At 47.7% G+C, this 21143-nt stretch overlaps 2 protein-coding genes across 3 annotated transcripts; both read right to left on the bottom strand.

The window, feature by feature from the left end:
* Positions 1–122: 122 nt before the first annotated feature.
* Positions 123–13800, bottom strand: FXR2 (FMR1 autosomal homolog 2). 2 transcript variants are annotated; one of them, XM_036765938.1, is made up of 17 exons: positions 13597–13800; positions 8251–8303; positions 7819–7912; positions 7375–7446; positions 6452–6600; positions 6096–6189; positions 5409–5525; positions 3550–3720; positions 3287–3365; positions 2798–2907; positions 2528–2614; positions 2033–2243; positions 1687–1884; positions 1377–1577; positions 1180–1275; positions 979–1082; positions 123–814 (listed from the first exon to the last, which is right to left on the bottom strand). In XM_036765938.1, exons 1-17 carry the CDS (start codon positions 13675–13677, stop codon positions 725–727), a joined length of 2007 nt encoding a protein of 668 aa, XP_036621833.1. In that variant the 5' UTR covers positions 13678–13800; the 3' UTR covers positions 123–724. The 2 variants fall into 2 exon arrangements, with proteins under 2 accessions (XP_036621833.1, XP_036621834.1); XM_036765939.1 differs by lacking the exon at positions 13597–13800 and adding an exon at positions 12521–12539.
* Positions 6705–7287, bottom strand: LOC118855902 (40S ribosomal protein S10-like). The gene has a single exon (XM_036765943.1). It carries the CDS (start codon positions 7245–7247, stop codon positions 6861–6863), a length of 387 nt encoding a protein of 128 aa, XP_036621838.1. The 5' UTR covers positions 7248–7287; the 3' UTR covers positions 6705–6860.
* Positions 13801–21143: the final 7343 nt, after the last annotated feature.

Below are 21143 nucleotides of genomic sequence, written 5' to 3'. Positions count from 1 at the left end.
CTAGAGGTTGATGGTGATATAATGGTGACGAGGCTGAGCTAGGTCCATGGGATACAAGTGACAAGGCAGCACCGTGGCTCAGATTTAATGGGTACATGAGAAACAAGACTGGGGGGGAAAGGGTGCCATTTGGATTTTTTTATTCTCTTTTTAAATACTGTACAGTGAAAAATAAATACACCTTCTCATTAGCCAGACAAAGTCTAGCCCCCTACCTCCCACCCCTAGAGACCCTTAATAGGTCTCTACCCCTGCTTCAAACCCCCCTCCCCATGCCTCCCACCCAATGACACCACCCCCATCTTCCACAGTGATGAGGCCCAGAGAGGGGGGGGGACAGGATGAGAAGAAGGGGTGCCAAGGGAACCCCCCCCAAACCATCAAATTTGGGTGGGTACAGGAGGACCCTCCCCACAAACAGGCCGGGGAGAGAATTAGGGGCCAGGGAAAGATTGGGGCATTAGAGGGTAAAAGGCACATCCAGTCTGATGGGGGGAGGCTCCCCTCACCATGGGGTGGGGTAGACAGAGGAAGAAGAGGAGAGGGTGACCCTGTAACAAGCACACCACCCCACCCCAAGCCCCTGGGGGGTGGGGAAGAACCCACAATGCGGCCACTGTTCCCTCCCCCCTTAGACAAGAGCAGCTCCAATGCGGGTCAGGAAGGGCTTGTTGGGTAGCAAGCAAGATGGGGGGGAGGGGGACAAGAAGGGGTGGCGGGACTTTTATGAGACCCCATTCACCAAGCTGCCCAGTTCCAAAGAGGCAGAGAGCTCCCCATTTTCCGAGGGGCCCTTAGGAAGCTTGCTGACACCCTGGAAAAGAAAAGGAAGGTGATAAGAAGGGACCCTCCTCTATTTCCTTTTACTGTACCAACTCCCAGAGAGGCCAAGCCCTATAAACTCAACCCTCCCCTCCCAAAGTTTGGGGTGCAGTGGGGGGGGGGGGGTTCCAGGGAGGAGGAAGGCGATACATCTACCTTTGGTCCTGAGAGGGAGTCTTCAGAAGGAACATGAGTGGGCTCAGGGGGCGGCCTCTGTCGGCTTTGAGATTCTGCCCGGGAGATGTAATCTGCCACTGTCACTAAGGGAAGAAGGGATCAGATGTCCATGCCCCAAACCTTGCATCAGACCCCAGAGCCCCGCTCTCTCAGGTCTAAGGAAGAACTTTGGCTATTCACCTGGCTGCCGGTCTCTGCTGATGGAGCCATCTGCCCGGTTACCACGGTTGCGTCGTCTACGACTTCGGTTGCGTCGCTGGGGTTTTGATTCCTCTTCTGTAGGGGAGGATAGTGATGAGAAAATAAAGATTCAGAAAACGGAGGAACCCAGACTCTCAAGCCTCATTTTTTCTCAGTGATCCAGGATCACTGCTCACCCAGACCATTTTCAGCCAGGTTAGGCCCATCAGACTCCAGCCCTCCATCTATGATAGTCCGGTCCTCATCTGTGCGCCTACGGCGAGAACGTCGGCGTCGGGCACTAGCTGGAGGTGGCTCTCCAGGCTCAGAGTCAACTGGGGGCTCTGGTTCTGATGTGTCCAGTAGGCTGTAGGGGTTACTGTCAGGATCCTTCAGCACTAAGTAAGGAAGAGAAGGCTTGGCCTTTGGGCATCCTGCTCTCCATTCTCAGCTCCTACCCATTTCCCTCCAAGCCCCAGGTGAATGTTAGGTTGATTCCCTCAGTACCTGAGCTAATGGAAGATGTGCTGTACTTCGTGGGAAGCCGGGGTGTAGGATTGGACCCTCGACCTCGTCCCCCCATTGGTCTCCTACGACCCTCTTCACCCCGACTAGAGGCATCTTGGTCACTGTGTCCAGGCCGGTCAGGCTCTTCTCGTTTTTCAGACTCTGTTTCAGAAGCAGTGGATAGGTCTGAACCAGGACCTAGAAAACAGGAGTCAATTTGGTTCCTCACTTCCAGAAAATATTATTTAATCTCCCTACAGCCCCAAGGAAAAGCCTTTGCATACAATTTGTTCTCCTACAACCCATCTCTTCTCCTTCTCACCCTAGCTACACACCACAATCTCACCATAGCCAGAACTTCCTGTCCTTCGGCCACGGCCTCGACCTCCATAGGTTCTAGTGGCATGGAGGGAAGAAGAAGAGCTTTCATCTGTAGCATAGCCAGTCTTGTCACCACCACTGCTCCCTCGACCACTTCCAGGGGTACGGAAGCCCAGACCAATCTGCCGAAGCTGTTCATCAATCTGCAGCCTTTCTAGTCGAAGCTGTTCTACTTCCTAATTGAGAGACAAGAAAATAGTTGAAGGCAGCAAAAGCAGAAAAATTTAAGAGTCCCCTGCAGAAACTGCACACCACCTAAATTCTCTGAATAGCAAAGAATTTAGCAAAAATTTAGTAAAGAAGAACAAATCCTAAACGTGAACGAATCAGGCATCCCACCCTGCCCTTTAGCACTACCCTCCTCAGAGACAGTCTCCATACACCCCAGCTTTTCTAAAAGTTCCAATTCTCCTCTGGACACTCAGTACCCATTTCCCTCCCAAGGAGACAGCCCTGGTACCTGCAAGTAAGAGAGGTGATATTCCAGTAGGGCCTGAGCATTGCTGATATTCTCCCGGGTGCCAACAAATATGAAAGGAACCATTCCCTGGAGGGAAGAAATGGGTCAGTAAGGAGAGAAGAAAGGTGAGCAAACGTATTTCCCTCATCTTCACATAAGCTTACAGACTGGGGACCCATCCCTGCCCCCACCACACAAGAGTTTTTGTCCTGAGGAACTTGCTCCTCCCCACTTCCCTGAGGAAACCAAAGAAATCCTTTCCCATAATACCTCCTCCCTGGGATTCTTCTTGTCATTATCACCCTCCACTCGAACTCTCACCACGCCAGATTTATCCACAATCTCCTGGATCACTTTCCCATTCTTCCCAATCACTTTGCCTGTGTTGGGAAGATGAAGGAATTAGTTATTTAAAGGATGAAGGAGATAGGCAATAATAGACAGCTCTTTATTTTATAAGGGGTTTATTTCATCCATTCCCCTGTCTGTAACCCAACACAGAAATGATGAAAACATTCAGATATCCTTGGAATTCTTCTAATCTATATCATTTTTGCTGCAGTTTTTGTTTGTCCAATCCTTGGAAGGGGTGGCAACTCCTCGGTCTAATAATAAGCTTAATAATCTCCTTCTTAGAGACCCAGTCATTTACCACCCCCCACATCCTCCACCCCTTCTCCCACTAGTCCCCAACTCTCCACACCCTTTTAATCCCTCCTCCTTCCTGCTCCATCCTGACCACTGGCTGTCTAGACTCACCAACAAGGTTCCGGGGCACTTGAACAGAGTCTTCAGAAAACTCAAGGTAGCTTCGGGCCTGCCGGCATGCCTCAGGGGTCTGGGTAAAGAGTGAGTGGATGGTTAGTGGACACGGGGGCTGGAGGCCAAAGAACTCTAAGCTTCCCTTCTTTTCACTACCCTCTTTTTGAGGAACTGTGCTAACACTAAAATCCAAAAACCAGGAAGAATTCCAGCATATTTTCTGTTTTACCCTTCCTCTCCTTACAAGTCCCAGTACTGACCTCCCCATAAATTCGAAAGGTGCAAGTCTCCTCGCCCAATTCAATGGCTGTCACCCCAGGCACTTTTCGGGCCTGCTGGATATTGGCACCATGAGTCCCGATTGCTAGTCCCATTAGGTCCTCCCGTACTGTAAATTCTTCCTGGAATGCTGCTGCCAGCTGCTTGCTTGTCTGGAAGGAAAGACTGGAAGTCACATGGGACATCTCTAAAGCTCAGATAATACTTGAACCAGGGCTCCTCTCTGTGTGATTGAGAGGGCTGGGGACCAGGTAAGAGAGTGAATTAGAAGGAGTGAAACTATAACATGATATGGAAACAGGAGGGAGTTAGTTTTTATTACCCTGCCAAAAACCAAAGATTCAAGGTGAAGGACACCTGGTAATCGAGTGGTAAAAAGTTCTCTGACATTGATAAGCTGTGTGATTTTGGACAAATCACAATCTGCCTCTGCTCAAGTCACATCTATTAAATGACAGATGCCCTCCTCCCTATCTCAAAAGAGAGTTCTTGTAAAGCTCATATCACATAGGTATTTTAGCCCTTTGAAAAAGCAAAAGCAGTATAAAATACTTATCAAGTATTATCTTACACTTTTCCAAGCAATACAGTCTCTCCCTTACCACAAACTCCAAATAACTGAGGAAGAGAGCTAGAGGAAATCTCAAAATAAACTGAACTGGTCCAACTGCTAGTCAGGTCCTTTGAGACAGTCTAAGACAGGCTGCCTAATTTTTTTTTGAAGGGGGAAGGCAAGGCAATTGGGGTAGCAAGTGTCAAGTGTCTGGGTCCATATTTGAACTCAAGTCCTCCTGACTCCAGGGCCTGTGCTCTATTTGACTGCACCACTTAGCTGCCCCTAGGCTGCCTAATTCTTGAAGGAAGACAGCAAGAGGGCTAGGGGAGAAAATCATGGGTGGGAAGAAAGAAGGGTTACAAAGGGTTCCCTGAACAGGGAGGTTCCCAAAAGGCTCATTTCCCACAGGAAAGGGGCTGAAAGTTGGTATCAAGGAACACTGAAGATGGGCCTAAGGGAAAAGAAAATGCAGGACAAGGGGAAAAGCTTAGGTATGCAAGGCATCCAGGACCTTAAAAGAGGTTTACAAGTCCCCTACAGGAATTTACCAACATTTGGAGCTAAAATTGAATCCAAAAATCAGAAATCCTCAAGGAAAGAAAATAGTCCCTACCCCAAACCCTACCTATTCAGGATGCTCAAGGAATACATCTATGTTAGAACTCAGATTATCTAGAGCAGCCTCTAAACTGAGGAAAGGAAACTACTCAAGTTAACAGAGAAAAGTGGTCATAGAGAGGTAGAACTAGGAGAATAGTATGTCAAAGAAGCCAAGGGAGAAAGCATAAGAGGAATGAGTGAAAAGGAGAAAATGAGATTAAACACTTCTTTGAGAAGCAATGCTAGAATGCTAATCTCTTCCAGAAAGTTACAGTCCAACCTCATTTTGCAAAAGGTACATAGTAAAATGAAAAAAAAAATACTGGAATAAAAATCTGAACATTTTGGACAAGTCACAATTTCTCTGGGCCACCACTCTCAAGTACTTTCCATGATGGCTGTGACAATAAAATGTGAATGTATATGAAGAGCCAAATAAATGTACGGCGTAACCATTACAGAGTAGGCAAAGGAAACCACTGGGACTACAATCCAGGTCTCCCGATTAAGCCAAACGTTTTCTGTACCATGAGTTGATGAGAGAAATCTGGATTAAACCAAGAGAACCTATGTGATTGGGATCTGGGCCATCTGCTCAGTGAGAATGAGAGTTCTTAGGGAAGAAGGGTCCCTGCAGCAGGGGAAAATGGCATCAGAGCTCACCTCTCAATGATCGGAGCTCACCTCTAGATGCTTGGTGGCCTCTTCATTTCGGGACATGAGCAGCAGTTTGGTTCGGAGGCTTCGGAAATGCATGTCACCCAGCAGGGATGCCCGTTTCACAGGAGCTTCTGTGGTTGACTAAGTGGGAAGAGAAGTTAACCAGACTCCCCCCTCCCTCCCCATTCCACAAGGGGATGAGGATAAGGTTTGGGCACCAGGATACTTGGGTCCTCAAGGAAGGTGGGAGTTTATAAGGCTATCTGGGTCCCTAAAAGAAACAGGAAAAGGAGGAGGAAGTGGGGGATATGCATAAGAGCTTTATGTTTACACGAACAGGAATTGTGTTTGTGTCCCTATCACCAAGCACAGTACCTGGCACACAGTAAGCATTTAACAAATGCTTTAATAAATTGCATGAGAGGGTGTAGTCTTATCAGGAAAATGAACAAAGGCTACATTTTAAGTTATACTTGGAGATTCACAGGAAGTTACAGATTGTCAGACTCTAAAAACATACCCTTTGTCCTATGCTATGTTGGACCCTGGGGGTGAGAAGCCTCAGATCCCAAAAAAAAAACCAGGGTCAATCAAGGAGGCAGGGTACTGTCCTTTGATTAAAAATATAAGCCCCCTCAGGTCCCTCCCTCTCTGCTAAGGATCAAAGGTACAAAAGGAGGAGAACTGAAGTGCCTGGGTGAACATGCTCACCAGAATAAAGAGCTCACTGTTAGTGATGTTTAGGAAGATGCAGTTGGCTCCTAAAGCCTTCTTGAACTCTTTGTGGACATTCTCATTGGAGCAGCTGGGGAGAAGAGACAAACTTTCAGATATCAGGATTCAGGGAAAAGTTCAAGGGGACAGAAAGGAAATAACCAAGAAAATGACTTGGTGATTGATGGGAGAAAATGGACAAGGATATGAATGAAGCAGAGAATGGGGTAGGGACAGGGAAAGGACAGGGGAGGCAGTGAAAAAAGGCTTATGGGGACAGGAGGTAGGGTGGGCATGGGAAGAGTCAGGGTTATGGGTAAGGTGTACCCCCTGCGGATAGCCCTGGCACTCACGCTTCTCTCAGATCCTCAGGAACAGCCATGGTGACCTTGAAAAAACTGCCTTTGGTAGCCAGAGGACTGGGATTGACAGGTCGGAGACGTTCCAGGGTCACAATTTCATTGTAGGTGGCATCGCAAGCGGCATACTCTATGACATAGAACTATTGGGATGAAATAAGAAAGACAGCAACCTTAGATGTTTGAGACCAAATCCCCAGTAATCCTCAAACTCTCCCTCCTAACTTTCTTTTTTTTTTTTTTAATGTTTTTTCCCAAATTTTATTGAATATGAAACATATCTCTACAGTTTCTATTGAGGAGGTTGACCACGTCCACGACCAAATCCACCTCTAAATTGGAATTCTGTTGCTGACCCAGCCCCGGCCTCAGCCTTCTTGTCAGCACCAGGAGGAGCAGCACTTCATCTGTATGTGTCTCTGTCAGCTTCACCCCGAGTAAGCCGGGCAGGTCGCTCGCCCTCCAGACCTTTGGGCCTTGGCCTTCCTGTCTCAGGACGACTTCTTCGGAGTGTGGCAGGCACAATCTCAGGGGGCAGGTGAAGGTAATCCCGGAGGTACTGAATGCCCTCATTGGTGAGGTACCAGTAGAAATGCCTCCATGCAAACTGCTCCTTAACATAGCCACGAGACTTTAGAGACTGCATGGCCTTCATGACATGGAGATTGGGCACATTCTTGTCAGCCAGCTCGGGGTGCTTTGGCATGTGGACATCCTTCTTGGCTACCATCACTCCCTCCTTAAAAAGGAGTTCATAGATGGCAATTCGGTTCTTCTTGGGCATCAACATCTCGGCGGTGCGGCGGGTGCTGCTCTAGACGGAGCCCGGGCTAGAAAAGGTCCCTCCTAACTTTCTACCCTCAGTTTCTATTTCCAAGACCACCCGTCCCATTTCCTATCCCTCCAAGGACACTCACATCTCCCTTCATCATCCGAACCCTTGCCAGCCACCAACCACAAGGCTCCTGTTCGTTGGCTCGGGAATAAACCTAGAGGAAATTGGAGAAGAAAACAGAGGTGGTCTTGGAAACTGACCAATAACCTGCAGACAAAGTACAGCCCCTATAAATCAACAGTAAAAGAAACCAGAGATGCATGCTGCTAATCAGAATGGGAAGTCATGAAATTTTGGATATCTCTCTCTACTATCTTAAAAGGATGAAGCTTTTACTGAGATACTGAGATGGGGGCTCTCTCGTGCAGTCTGGCATATCATAACAGCAGGGAAAGGAGGAAGGTTGAAACTACAGCATGAAATATACAAGACCTCAGCAGGAGAGGAGAAGAGAAGGTTATCTATATCTATCTTCTGGGACTAGAAGAAACATGTATTTAAGGGGAAGGAACTTCAGTGCTCTTACCTCCACCTCATCCCCTTCTGTGATCTCCTTGCTATAGTCAGCTGGTGGTGGTAGCCGAACATCCCCAAAGGGAATCTGTCTCTCACTCTGCCAGCTGTAAATGGGACAGTGTGAGAAGGGCCTCAGACTGATGAAGTTCCCCAAATGGGAATGCTCCCATAGCAATTCCCCCTGCCTTCCATTCCTTCAGAATTAGAAGACTATATCTCAAATCCTACTCCATAATCCCTGGTTCCCCCAATATTTATGTACCATTATCCCTCCCCCACCCTAGTTGTGGTCCTTGCTCCTTTCCTGGGTCTACATACCTATCTCTTGGCTCTCTTCCCCAAAGCAACCCTTTTAGGACCAATTTTTCTCTGTTAGCTTTCACCCCCCCTGGAGATCTCTCTGAAAACTAGATATCCTGGATTTTCTTTCCCCAGGTCTTACTTGTTCTCAAAGAAGATGGTGACAGAGTCTTCATGGACATCCTTCACAAAACCCTACAGTGGGTGGCGGAGTAAGGTGAGAAAGAAAATGGAGATTTACCATCAGCTCAGAACTCCAGAAGGGAATAGGGGGCAGGCTGGAAGCAGGAAACCTGAGTTCTGGGGGACAGAAGCAATCTGGGTGAGGTGAGTCAGGAGAAGAGTCAGAGACACACATCCATATTCTAAAGAAGGTGTGTCTGTATTTTAAGGAGTGGGGAAGATATACAGCAAATGGCAAACCACTAGAAGGAGAGAAAATAGCAGGGACTGGGAGGGGTCTGGAATAATTTGGGGACCTGAGGTTGGTGAACCTCTTGAGGTAGGGATTTCAGAGCTGCAGTGGGTTTCCTTCTGGATCCTACAGACCATGCTTTATCCCACCCCCAAAATTCTTCATTTTCTGCTCAACAGCCTGCCACTATCTAATTAAAATACCAAAAATCATTAACCAAAGCTAAGGCTATCCCCAAAGACAAGGAGACGATGTCCTGGAGCACAGGAGATGAAGGTCTGCCTCCTCTTCATAGCAAAATAGACTTTAAGAAACCTGGCATCCCCAGATTGCCCTAGGGAAGGGCACAGATGCCTTGGCCCTAAGAAGACATGGGGGAAGAAGGCAGGACACTATTAGGAGAAAGGGTAAGGATTTGGAGAAATGGGACACTTGGGTACTGAAAGAATAAAGATAACAAGAGGAAAGTGATGAAGGTTCTAGCACAAAGACACAGGTTCAAAGAGCTATGTTTCTAATTTAGTAAATTACCCCTACCCAGATAGAGCAGGGAGAGATTATGTTCTAAACTGAGGTGACCTTAAATAAATATTTGCCCAACTCTTTGTTTCCCCCTTTCATATGATGAAAGTACCCTGAAAGTTTCAAGAAGCTGGCACAGAGAAATTACTGCAGCTAGGCAGTACAGTGTATAGATGGCTGGGCCTGGAAAGACCTGAGTTCAAATCCTGCCTCAGACATTGGGGATAATAATAGCATCTACCTCCCAGGGCTTCTGTGAAGATCAAATGGAATAACATTTGTAAAGCACACAGCACAGTGCCTGGCACATAGACACATAATAATAGTTAGCTACTATTATTAATAGCATAGTGCTTGGCATGTAGTAGGCATTTAATAAATGTTTATTTTCTTCCCTTCCTTAAAGGAATTAAGACTGGGGTTGGGGGGGAGAGGTTTATAAGGGCTGAAATTATCCTAGAAAATGAACACTTTTCTCTGCCTACTCCCCCCACTTCAAAGTGTTCAATCACACTATTGGTTCCCTGTATATTAGGAGAATCTAAAGTTAAATTTCACTACTGAATAAAATCACCTTCAATTTCCTTTTAGGATAAATAATGCAGTTCCCAACTTTTTCCTTTGTACTTTACTAATGCTCAATGTTCTAGCTACTAAATGACAAAGGTATCTAACATTTAAATAGTATATTAAAATCTAAAATGCAGATATATAAAATCTCCTTTCTCTTCCTTACATTCCTTCCCCCATTTACATGACAGTCCCTTTTCCCAGTCCAGAATTCTTTCCTAAAGGCCCATTGCCTCTGGGTCCCCTTCCTTTATATGTTCCTTCCACAATACTCTATTTCAGTAACCGCTTCTTCCACTCTACCTGCCTTGGCTTATTATACATGTAAAATATCTTTGAGCTTCTGTCACTATAGTTCATTGAGATAGTGTCAGCTGTGCTGGAAAGTTCTTTAAGAGGAAACAGGGGAAGGGGAAGAAAGGGCATGGCAGAAGACAAGCATTTGCCTGCTCCTTTCAAAAATGGATCCCTGCTCCTAGTTATTCACAAAGGCTATGCCTATCTATGCGTGTAAACCAATTATTCCCTGACCACTCAGAGCTGGCTTGCAGGGAGAAATACCATGATTACTTTGGTCTTTTTCTAGACATAATCCTTGAAACTGGAATTCTTTTGAGAGAATTCAGACCCCTGCTGCTTAATTTCACCCACTCTACCCATTTCTTCCCTCCAAGGACACCTAGCTCTGCTCAGACCTCACCTAACATCAGGTTGGGAAGATGACTAGAGCATAGTGAGGGCAAGGACAGGCAGAAGCCAGGTGTTCAGCTGTCCAGGGGGTGTTTTGGTCCACTGACTTTGGCATCTCCTGGCTTTGGCTCTAGGAGACTGAGATAGTTGAAGAACCGTAGGTTCCTATCCTGTTTCCCCAGCTCAGTAATATGTACAAAGGATTCGTCCTTCCCTCCAGTCTACCTTCTAGCACCCAATACTTAAAACCAGCTGAACCATACCATCTCACCTGATTCAATGAAGCAAGGGAAATGTCAAAGAGATTGAGGGAAAGGGAGGGAGGGGTGTGTGTGGGGAGGGGGGGGTTCCCTTCCATTGTCCAGCTGGGGAGAATCTAATTAACTCTTACCTCTCCCTCCCTTCCAAAAGGAAGTAGGCTTCTTCCTATTTATTACCACCACTAAGGTCTATTTAACTTTAATTAGGGACTTTCCCAAATAATACAGTCTAGGTAGGAAGCAGCATCTAGGAGAACTGGAAATTGCAGGTTGGGTTGACTGGTTCCTTAGGATAAAATGGAAGGCATGATAGTACAAAGTCCTTCCTATCAGGGAAGCTGAGGTTGCTGCTTTGTGAGCTGGGGAGCTCAAAGCTGCACTGGACTCTGCTGATCAGTCTCTGAACTAAGTCTGGCATGATATGATGAGTTCTAGGGAGCTGGGGGTGGGGGGAATCAACCAGGTCAAAGCTCTTGAGCAGATTGGGGGCTATGTTCCTATCTTAGAAGTGGACTGGAGATGGAATTTGAAATAGCCAAAGATTGAAGTGGAAATATATCTAAGCTCTTGGAGGGAAGGGGGAGAGTCAGGCTGTGGTGACTAAGATCCTGTTAAGGACTGTCATCATGTCAGGTAAAAAAGGATATACAATGGGGTTCCCGTATCCATAAGAGAGGGAAAGGAACCTTATCAGGGGATATAATTCTCAAACAATAGGGCCCCTCCTTACTAACTACCCAGATCTGCTGAGTCATGAAAACTGGTTCTAAAAACAGAGTGGCAAAGTATTCCAATACAAAAGGGTAAGGAGCCCAGCAGAGAATGGTAATAGGGGAAAAGAACAAACAAACTTGCGTTGGAAATGAGACTTAAATAAATGTCAGAGTACAGAAATCCATATGACCTGTTCCCAGCAAACTCCCACTTCCCAAGTCCAAAGCATCCTCACCTCAAGTCAAATTCTCACCACATTCACATTGGCTGAGGAGAAAGAGCTAACAAAATAGAGGAGAAGCTGAGGTTTTAAAAGAAGTTTTAGCCACTTGTGTGTATGAAAAGGGGTGGGGTGGGGGAAGAGGAACCTCCTCTCTCATCTAGATGATCTTACTAGAGACCAACCTTGTCCAGAAGCTGTCCTTAGATACCAGTTAACAAAGGAATGAGAGAAGACTAAATATAACATCTCATACACTACACCTCTGACCTAATCTTCAAACCCTTTTCTCCTAGAACCCAAAAAATTTATGATTGGGGGTTTAGGGAGGATACAAAAGGAGGACAAGGAAACAGTCAGGATGAAGCAGGCATCTGGAAGTACATTTCAACGAAGAAAGAAGGAAACGTAAGGGGAAAAGAGGCTAAAGACAAGCATATGCTACCAAACACAGAAGGGAATTAGGAATGAAGGAATTTTTTGCCAGGGCAAATAGGAATGCTGCTATGGGGTGAGTTCAAGAGTCTATTCTGAGGTATTATGAAGACTCTGTGTTATCACATGACCTGAAATTGAAAGGAAGTCCAGGGTTTAGGAAAGAAATGACAAAGAATCAACTAAGGAACATCTTTTTGCTGAGGAAAGATTTAAGGAAGTTTTCTGGAAATAAGGATTCAGTTTGGTGAGCGTAAGTTTATATAGTTAACTACTTAGATTAGGAAGTGAGCTGAGACCCAGATGACTAGAGATGAAATCTATCTGATGAGAGAAATGAGAGTACACACCACGGCAAACACCAAATCCTTCTTAGTCATAATGTGAGATATGCTTTGGGGAAGAAAGGGAGAAGAATGGCTCCAAGGTATAGGGGTCTATTAGGTAAAGGAGGAGAGGGCAGGGAGGGCAGGATCTCTCCCCACATGTGATGATACAGGAGAAATATCAACAAACATTTATTAAGTAACTATTTTCTAGGAACTGGATAAAGACAAAGATGACAATCTGCCCTCAAGGAACTTACATTCTAGTTCTTCCAGATGTAGGATAGGCTACAATATATGTTCAAACTCAGGCCTGGGAGGTAGAACAAAAACGTTGGCAGGGTATAAGTTACAAGGATGCTCCCTCCCAGCCCCCCCATATTAGAGAATTAAGGGGAAGAAAATTATTGGGAAGCAGTGAGTCTTCAACTTCTGTCATTTTACCTATGAAAGATACCCCAGAAACCAAATGGGGGGGGGAGAGTAGAAAAGGGTGTGGACAATGGGAGGGAACCTCTGCAGAAATGCCTTCGGAGGGGAGCTTGGGTACAGAAAAAGGGTCCTCCAAAGGGCCTCCCTAAAAAAAGAGCTGCAGGAGAATGCCCAAATAGGAAAAGTTACTAGGGAACATTCTAGAGACGGAAATACTTTAGGGAAAAATAGGAAAAGGGTCCGTCTGAGGTCCCCTTTGAGGAGAACACAGGCTCCCGTTTGGGGAATGACATCCATAAGGTAAAGGTGCATACATGTACTGGTCCTTACCCGGATCAAGCAATATTCTAGGTAGGTCTTGCGTGGAAAGTAGAGGTATGGAGGTAGAGGACTTGTATAATGAAGCCATCGACGAATGAGAAAGCAAAATGAATGGCAGAGCACAGAGTTCCTAGAGGTCAGGGGGTGCTACAGCTGTTAGAGCTCGGTTTCGTGTTTTTTCTCCCTCAGTGGGAGGGGCTCTGCCTGAGATAATGGACTGAAGTCTCTCCCAGAGATGGGGGGGTGGGGGTGGGTTACACAAAGACAGAATTAAAGTCTTAGCGGCCCTACGTGGATACAGAAGGGAAGGTCAGCGGTGGAATGAGCAATCAGGGTGTTCCTGCGCGGAGATCCTTTGGGGGGAAGGAGGAGGGACTGTCTCTGCCCCGGGAAGGAGGAAAGAAGCAGACGAGGGGCCAGGAGCAGTCACTGGGGGGAGCTGGGGGTGCGGGGAAGACTGAGACAGGCCCGGGAGTGTCTCCTCGAGGTGGGTCGGGGGGTGGGCAAGGAGGAGTCCCGACAGCCCCGCGCTTCCCCGGCCTGCAGGCACGGGCAGGTGTCCCCGGCCGGCGCGCCGCCTCACCTTGTAGAAGGCCCCGTTGGAGCCACGCACCTCGACGGGCAGCCCCGGCTCCATGTCCCTCCCGACAGCCAGGCCGCCCATGGAGGGACCGCCGCCTGCGGCGGCTGCTACTGCTGCGGCGGCGGCTGCTGCTCCTCCTCCTCCGGCGGCGGCGGCGGCGGCGGCGGCGGCAGCGGCGGCGGCCTGAGCTCGGGCCGGGCCGGGCCCCCTGCGCCGCCCCCCCCGGAAGAGGAGGAGGAGCCGGCGGGGACGCCGCAGGGGGCGGGAGCCGGGCAGGCCCCACACCGGCCCCGCCACAGCCGACGAGCAGGGGGCCGGGGCCGGGCCGCTCCCCGTCCGCCGCCGCCTCGGTCTCCGCCACTGTGAGGGAAATGGCCGCCGCCGCCGTCTCCTCAGCCACTGCCTCAATCCAGGGAAGCCGCCGCTGCCGCCGCCGCCGCCGCCTCCGCCGCCTCCTCCTCCTCCCTCCCCCCCGCCTTCCCTCCCCCTACCGCTGCCGCCGCCGCCGCCGCCGCCGGCGCTGCTACCTACTGCGCAGGCGCGCTCGCCACCCTCCCGCCCCGCGCCCTGAGACCGGAGAAAAAGCACCGCGCAGGCGTCGAGGAGCGCGTGACCGTGACTGGTTAGCGCGCGCACCCGAGCTGGAGCCTTTAACCCTAACCCTAACCCCTAATACAACACACAACACGCAAGCACGCACGCACACTGCTACGCTTGCGCAGAAGGGACCACGCCCCCCCCCCTTTCCCTTCCAAGGGCGTGTCGAAGGGCGAAGTGCCTGCTTATGTCACTTTCTCCCTCTTTCTCTCCTCCAATTTCTCTTTTGTCTGCCTTGTTGCGCACTCATAGATCCCAGAGAAAGGGGCCGAGGAAAGAGTTAAGGGAGTATGTCGAGGTGTGCTCTTAATGCGCATGCGCTTAAGCGGAAGCTGCTGCTGCTCCATCATCACGCGTTATAAACATTTTTTAGCGTTTATTTGTCTTCAGTGGGGCGGCGACGTTTGTGGAAGGGAAGAAGACACAATCCATTGTCCTTGAAGAGCGCAAATCAGTCAGTCATTCAATCAACCAACACGTATTTAGCCACTAAGTGCCAGGCACTGTGCTAAGTCCTGGATGTATGTATGTCCACCACATTGTGCTCTATTGCTTTATGTGCTTTAATATATTAAAGATATATAGAACACACGCATATACAAGATGCATATGTTAAAATATATTTAAAAGCAATATATAATTTAAATTATGTAATTAAATTATTAAATCAGAGGCAGAATAGAGTATGGTCCCTGGCAAGTCTTTTAATTTCTCTGCTCTAGGTAATTCTCTGTAAGTAGTAGTTCCGAATTGGTAGAGGAAGTTTCCTCACCGGGAGTTCCCTACGACAATGAAATCACAACTGCAGTCTTAGTCCCTTTTCCCCAATCAAAAAAAGCAAATGGTCGCTGGAGTGAGCCAGCGAGTTGGAGGGTTGGGGAAATTCAGAGAGAGAGAAGAAAGAACAGGATGTTCACAGACAGTAAGGAGTCAGTAACGTGATTCTGTTGGAAAGGAATGAGTGAAAAGTCTGCGGCCAGGATTGGCAACAAATAAGCCACCCTAGGGAGTGTCTAAAAATAATGCCGGAGTGAGATTGCATTCTTTCCTTCCTCAAATAGAGTCCTTGAGGGCAGGAACTTTTCAAAGTTTTCCCAAAAAAGCTTTTGTTTCCCCAGGGCTTAGTGCAGTGCCTGGCACACAGTAGGCCCTTAATAAATATTTGAACTGAATTACATTTAATAATCACTCTTGTACCAGACACCGTGGTAAGAAATGGGGATGTGAAGATGATTAACACTTTGACCTACGCTCAAGGAACTTAAGTTTTTCAGAGGAGATTAGATCTGTGCACAGATACATAACATGCAAAATAGGAAGTAAGTGCATAGGAATTTAAAGTGCTGAGATTTACTGGGATTTCCTACAAAAGAGATTCCCCCTCCCAAATACCCATCTTGGTCTGGGGCAATCTCAATTCTTTCAGGCTCCAAATCTCAATACTTCAGAACCAATACTTTTCATTCCCTCTTTTATGCTCCTTGTATCCAACAAAGGACACCCTTTGCCTTCTCCCCATGTGGGCTGGAGCAGGAAAGGGGGAGGGGGGCAAAGTTCTTTTCCTTAAAAGGCATTGAAACTGTCCTGGAGACTTAATTGGCTCTTGGACTAAGGCTCAGGACACTTGCATTAGCTTCCTGGTTGCCTAAGTACAAAAAGGGCCAGATGTAGGAGCTTCAACCCCCTCCCTCAGTGTTCTGACCTTGGACCAGCCTGACCAACTTGGTTAGGAAAATTATGCTCAGCTGAATCAACACTGCATCCTCCCTAAATATCCTTCTCCTGCTCTAACAATAGCTGTCAGATGGACTACAAATGTCTCATTTCATCCTAATCTCAAACCTGAGCCACTTTGATGAGGGTTTGGGGTGAGAGGTGCTCGACACCCCAAAGTACCGACACGCTGGGTCCTGCCGAAAGAATTCAACTCAAGCCTTCTCAGCCAAGGGAAGGGATAAAGTTTATTAAGAGTTAGCCAAATAAGCCTGCCCCGAGAGATCCCACCCCTTGCGACGCCTGTAAGGAAAAAGGGCTGACCCTTTTTCCGAGCTAGATTGGTTCTGACCAACCTCATGGAGGCAAGATGGAGATTATATACACAAAGGTTGTGGGAGGGATTGAGGGGTGGTCTGGGGTGACCAGAAGAGGGCTCTAGGGAGGGACTTAAGGATGAGGTCAGACTCCAGGGTGGGGGAAAATAGCTGAAGGCTATATGGAAATGACAGACCATAAAGGGCTAGGGTAACAGAGCTAGGGTATAGATATTTTGATCAGGATTAAGGATGGGAAACAGGATTAAGGGTGGGAAACAGCTGGACAATAGAGGACTGGGCAAGGTAGGCATTTGGGCTTAATGGTTATAGCCTCAGGCCAAGGCCAGGTCGAGTGGCAAGATTCAAGGAGAGTTCAAGGGTTCAAGGGGTTCCTAGAGACTGTGCCCTCATCAACTTGACCAGCCTAGTCAGTTTCCTGTCTATTTGAATATTTAAAAGTCCCACTCCACTCTGGAACTCCTTGATAATCCAGGTTCCAAGTGTGTTTTATGTAATCGTAAGTGGAAATAGGGTTCAAACTTCAGTCCAGTGCCGTAGCTACCAGGCAAGAGTCATTCATTTAATAGCAAACTATTTTAATATGCAGTAATAGCAAAGTAAGTAGCAAAAGAAATTCATGCAGTCGAATCATTTTCCAATCTCCTTACACAAAGGAATATACCCACAGATTCTTGCACTGGGGAGAAAATTCCTCAGACAACTCATATTATTTAAAAAGGGATTCCCAAATATCTTCACTTTAAGGGATGTTTTAGCTCTTTGGTGAGACTACTCTAAGCCAAACTGCCTAATAAACACACTTTTAGCTCTTTTGTTGCACTCAGGCAACTGTCAATACCTTTTTTCCTCCTTTACCCCACACCTCTCCCACTCCACCTCCCTCCACCAAAGAAAGCCCCTCTGTCCTCTAGTTGGTTTAGGGTAAGTGAATTCATTTCAGCTCCCATCATAGAAATGGAAGTTAGTGCTTGGGTCATACAGATTGTCTTGAAATTTCAATAAACCTCAAGGTGTTATTTAGCAAAACGTTTGGGGATGGGGAGGAGATGTGGAGATGTGGGCTTTTGCCCTGTATCTCTGTTTATTTGCAATGGTTCCTGTCCTCCTTATCTGGGTGGTAACCAAGATCTGTTTATTTTTTTCTAAAAATTTTTCTTCTACCCTTTAATAAATATGGACATTTTATTTAACTTTGAGGGCAACCTGTGTCAGACTAAATTATTCTGATTTTTAAGAGGATAATGTTCAAATTCCATTTTCTCATTTTCCCTTGGTTGAGAGGAAGAAGGAATGAAGTTAGATTAGAGATTACATTTTTCAAATCTACCCTTCAGTCAGTAGGCTGAATTTTCCTTTGGCACTGTGTGGGATGGATTTTACGAATCCAAGAATTAAAAACAGAGGCATCTCAAGGTGAAAGTAGAAAGGAAAATTTATTACGATCCCACGGGAAAGGGCCACCCGGATACCGCAGAGCGCACTGGACACAGAAAATTGGGGTGTTTATATAGGTCCCTAACTGCAATTCCCCCTCCCAACCTCCTTCCTCTCAGCTTGCAGACGTAAGCTTTGAGGGTACAATCTGGACGCGATAAATCTATCCCAGGGACAATGGCAAGGAACAAACAGTATGGTTATTTTTGACAAGCAGGTGACGGACATAACCTTCCCACTATTCTTATTTCATTATACTATCAACCTCAAGGTAGTAAATCTGTCTTAATGACAATGACAATGACGATTGAACAAACAGTTCAGTTATCGGTAACAGGCAGGAATTAGTTGTTAGTTACCTCATCTTCACATCTGTGGCTACGAGGGATATCCCCAGTACCCTTACACCTTGTCTCCCATCATTCATACCTGACTGGTCTTGAACGTCTACATTGCACCTGGCTTTCCGGCTTTTCATTCATTTTTCTGCTGAGCTGAGGGTCCCTTATCCTGGGGTCAATACACAGCGGGTGAGCATCCTGTGTCCTATCCTTACTTTCAGAGGATTTTATGGTTGCTGACTTATTCACCTCAACCCTTCTTTCTTTCAGGCCTCTCGCCATTAGGTAAATACACAGGATGTGAGCATCCTGTGTCCTGTTCTTAACCTCGGGGGCCTTACGGTCACTAGCTAAGCTTGTGGAGGGGAAAACATCTAAGTAGAGAAATGGCTTTGATGAGGGCACAGTCTCTGGGAACCCCTTGAACCCTTAAACTCTCCTTGAATCAGGCCTTGGCCTGAGGCTATAACCATTAAGCCCAAATGCCTACCTTGCCCAGTCCTCTATTGTCCAGCTGTTTCCCACCCTTAATCCTGTTTCCCATCCTTAATCTGATCAAAATATCTATACCCTAGATGGCTAACCCAGCCCTTGATGGGTTGTCATTTCCATATGGCCTTCAGCTATTTCCCCCACCCTGGAGTCTGACCTCGTCCTTAAGTCCCTCCCTAGACCCCTCCTCTGGTCACCCCAGACCACCCCTCAATCCCTCCCACAACCTTTGTGTATATAATCTCCATCTTGCCTCCATGAGGTTGGTCAGAACCAATCTAGCTCAGATGGGTCTGGCCCTTTTTCCTTACAGGCGGCGCAAGGGGTGGGATCTCTCGGGGCAGGCTTATTTGGCTAACTCTTAATAAACTTTGTCCTTTCCCTTGGCTGAGAAAGCTTGAGTCGAATTCTTTCGGCAGGACCCGGCGTGTTGGTACTTTGGGGTGTCGAGCACCTCTCACCCCAAACCCTCATCATTTATGGTTCCCTGAACCGGGAAGCACTGCTAATCTCAAGTTCTTCTCCAGCCAAGACTGAAGGTATGTGAGCCTCCCCCTCTCCCAATCTCCCTCCTCGCTCTCCAAACATTTTGGATGTGCTTCTCGGGCCTGACCTCAGCAGGTCCCAGTGGGTTGGACAGCTTGGTCCAGTGGTCTCAGTGAGTCGGACAGTCACACTGTCCTGGTCAACCTGACGCTCTCTGGTGGTTCTCGGTGGGTCGGACAGCTTGGTCCAGTGGTCTCAGTGAGTCGGACAGTCACACTGTCCTGGTCAACCTGACGCTATCAGGTGGTTCTTGGTGGGTCGGACAGCTTGGTCCAGTGGTCTCAGTGAGTCGGACAGTCACACTGTCCTGGTCAACCTGACGCTCTCTGGTGGTTCTCGGTGGGTCGGACAGCTTGGTCCAGTGGTCTCAGTGAGTCGGACAGTCACACTGTCCTGGTCAACCTGACGCTCTCTGGTGGTTCTCGGTGGGTCGGACAGCTTGGTCCAGTGGTCTCAGTGAGTCGGACAGTCACACTGTCCTGGTCAACCTGACGCTCTCTGGTGGTTCTCGGTGGGTCGGACAGCTTGGTCCAGTGGTCTCAGTGAGTCGGACAGTCACGCTGTCCTGGTCAACCTGACGCTATCAGGTGGTTCTCGGTCCACTCGGACAGCTCGGTCCAGTGGTCTCAGTGAGTCAGACAGCCAGGCTGTCGTGGTCAACTCAACCTGACGCTATCAGGTGGTTCTCGGTCCAGTGGTCATGTCGAAGGACATGGACGGATGCCCCATCCGGAAGCATGTGCCAGATTCTTTCAATTGTTTCGGCGCTGGGAATTTGGGAAAGTTTCAGGTACTTTCTGTATATTTTGTTTTCTTGTTTTATTTTGTTTGTCTCCCAACAATTACTCCTAACTTCTCCTTTACTAAGGAGGAAGGAATTTCCAGCCGAAGGGACCCCACGCCCTGCCTCTACTGCAGGCCCTGCAACATCTATCACCATGGGCCCTATCCCCAAGGCAATCCCTACTCAAGTTCCAGCCTCGGGCCCTGCCCTCACGGCAATATCTCCTCCCCTAGCCCCTCTCTCTGAGGTAGCACCCACTTGGGTCTCTGGGGTATCTTCCCCTCTGACCTCTACCCCTCCTCAGGTACTAGCTGATCTCCCTTGCCAGGCAGATGCCCTGGCCTTGCAGTCTAATCTACTTCAGCCCCAAGCTCCAGGTCCCACAGCGCCTTCAAGGCTTTTTCCCCTGAGGGAAATGCCTGCCTCCCCTGCTGGGACAAGGAGATTGCATGTTCCATTCTCCATTTCAGATCTCATCCAAATTAAAGAAAAACTGGGGAGATACTCAGAAGATCCCACTAAGTTTACTGAGGGTTTTAGGGATCTGTCCCTGCAATTTGAACTTTCTTGGTGTGATTTGCATATCCTCTTCTCTACCTGTTGTACCACTGAGGAGAAGAGGAGAATATGGGAACACGCTCAAAAATTTGGGGACAGCTTGGCTAGCAATAACCCCATAAACTATCCCCCAGGAACAGCTGCTGTTCGAACTAGTGACCCAGGATGGAATTATCAAAGGAGTGAGGATAGAGAAAAGAGAGACCATATGGTAATTTGCCTGTTAGAAGGTCTAAGAACTGCATTTCAAAAGCAAATAAATTTTCAAAAAATTAGGGAGATTACTCAGGGAGAAAAAGAAAACCTTGTCCTTTTCCAAGCCCGGCTAGTAGAAGCTATTAAGAAGTATTCAAATTTGGATCCTGATTCTATTGAAGGGGCGGCAATACTTAACATGTATTTCATTAATCAGTCTGCCCCAGATATTAGGAGGAAACTGCAGAAATTGGCAATGGGACCCCAAACACCTCAGGACCAATTACTGGAGACAGCATTCGGAGTGTTCAATAATAGAGACTTAGTCCAGGCAGAGGAAAAAGCCAGAGACAGAGAACATGCCCAATTCTTGGCGGCTGCCATGGCCAGGAGATTGCTGGAGGGTGCTTCTGGCAACTTTGGCAAAGGGGAAACCTGCTTTCGATGTCACAAGGAGGGTCACTGGTCTAAGGAGTGCCCCTCTAGGGCGCCCCCCTGGAAGAAGCCTCTAGGATCCACGCCTCCAGGACCATGCCCAGCATGTCC

This window comes from Trichosurus vulpecula, chromosome 7, assembly GCF_011100635.1.
Source record: "Trichosurus vulpecula isolate mTriVul1 chromosome 7, mTriVul1.pri, whole genome shotgun sequence".
Classification (NCBI taxonomy): Eukaryota; Metazoa; Chordata; class Mammalia; order Diprotodontia; family Phalangeridae; genus Trichosurus; species Trichosurus vulpecula.
The sequence above is the reverse complement of the archived record's forward strand: the minus strand, read 5'-3'. Positions and strand labels throughout refer to the sequence as shown.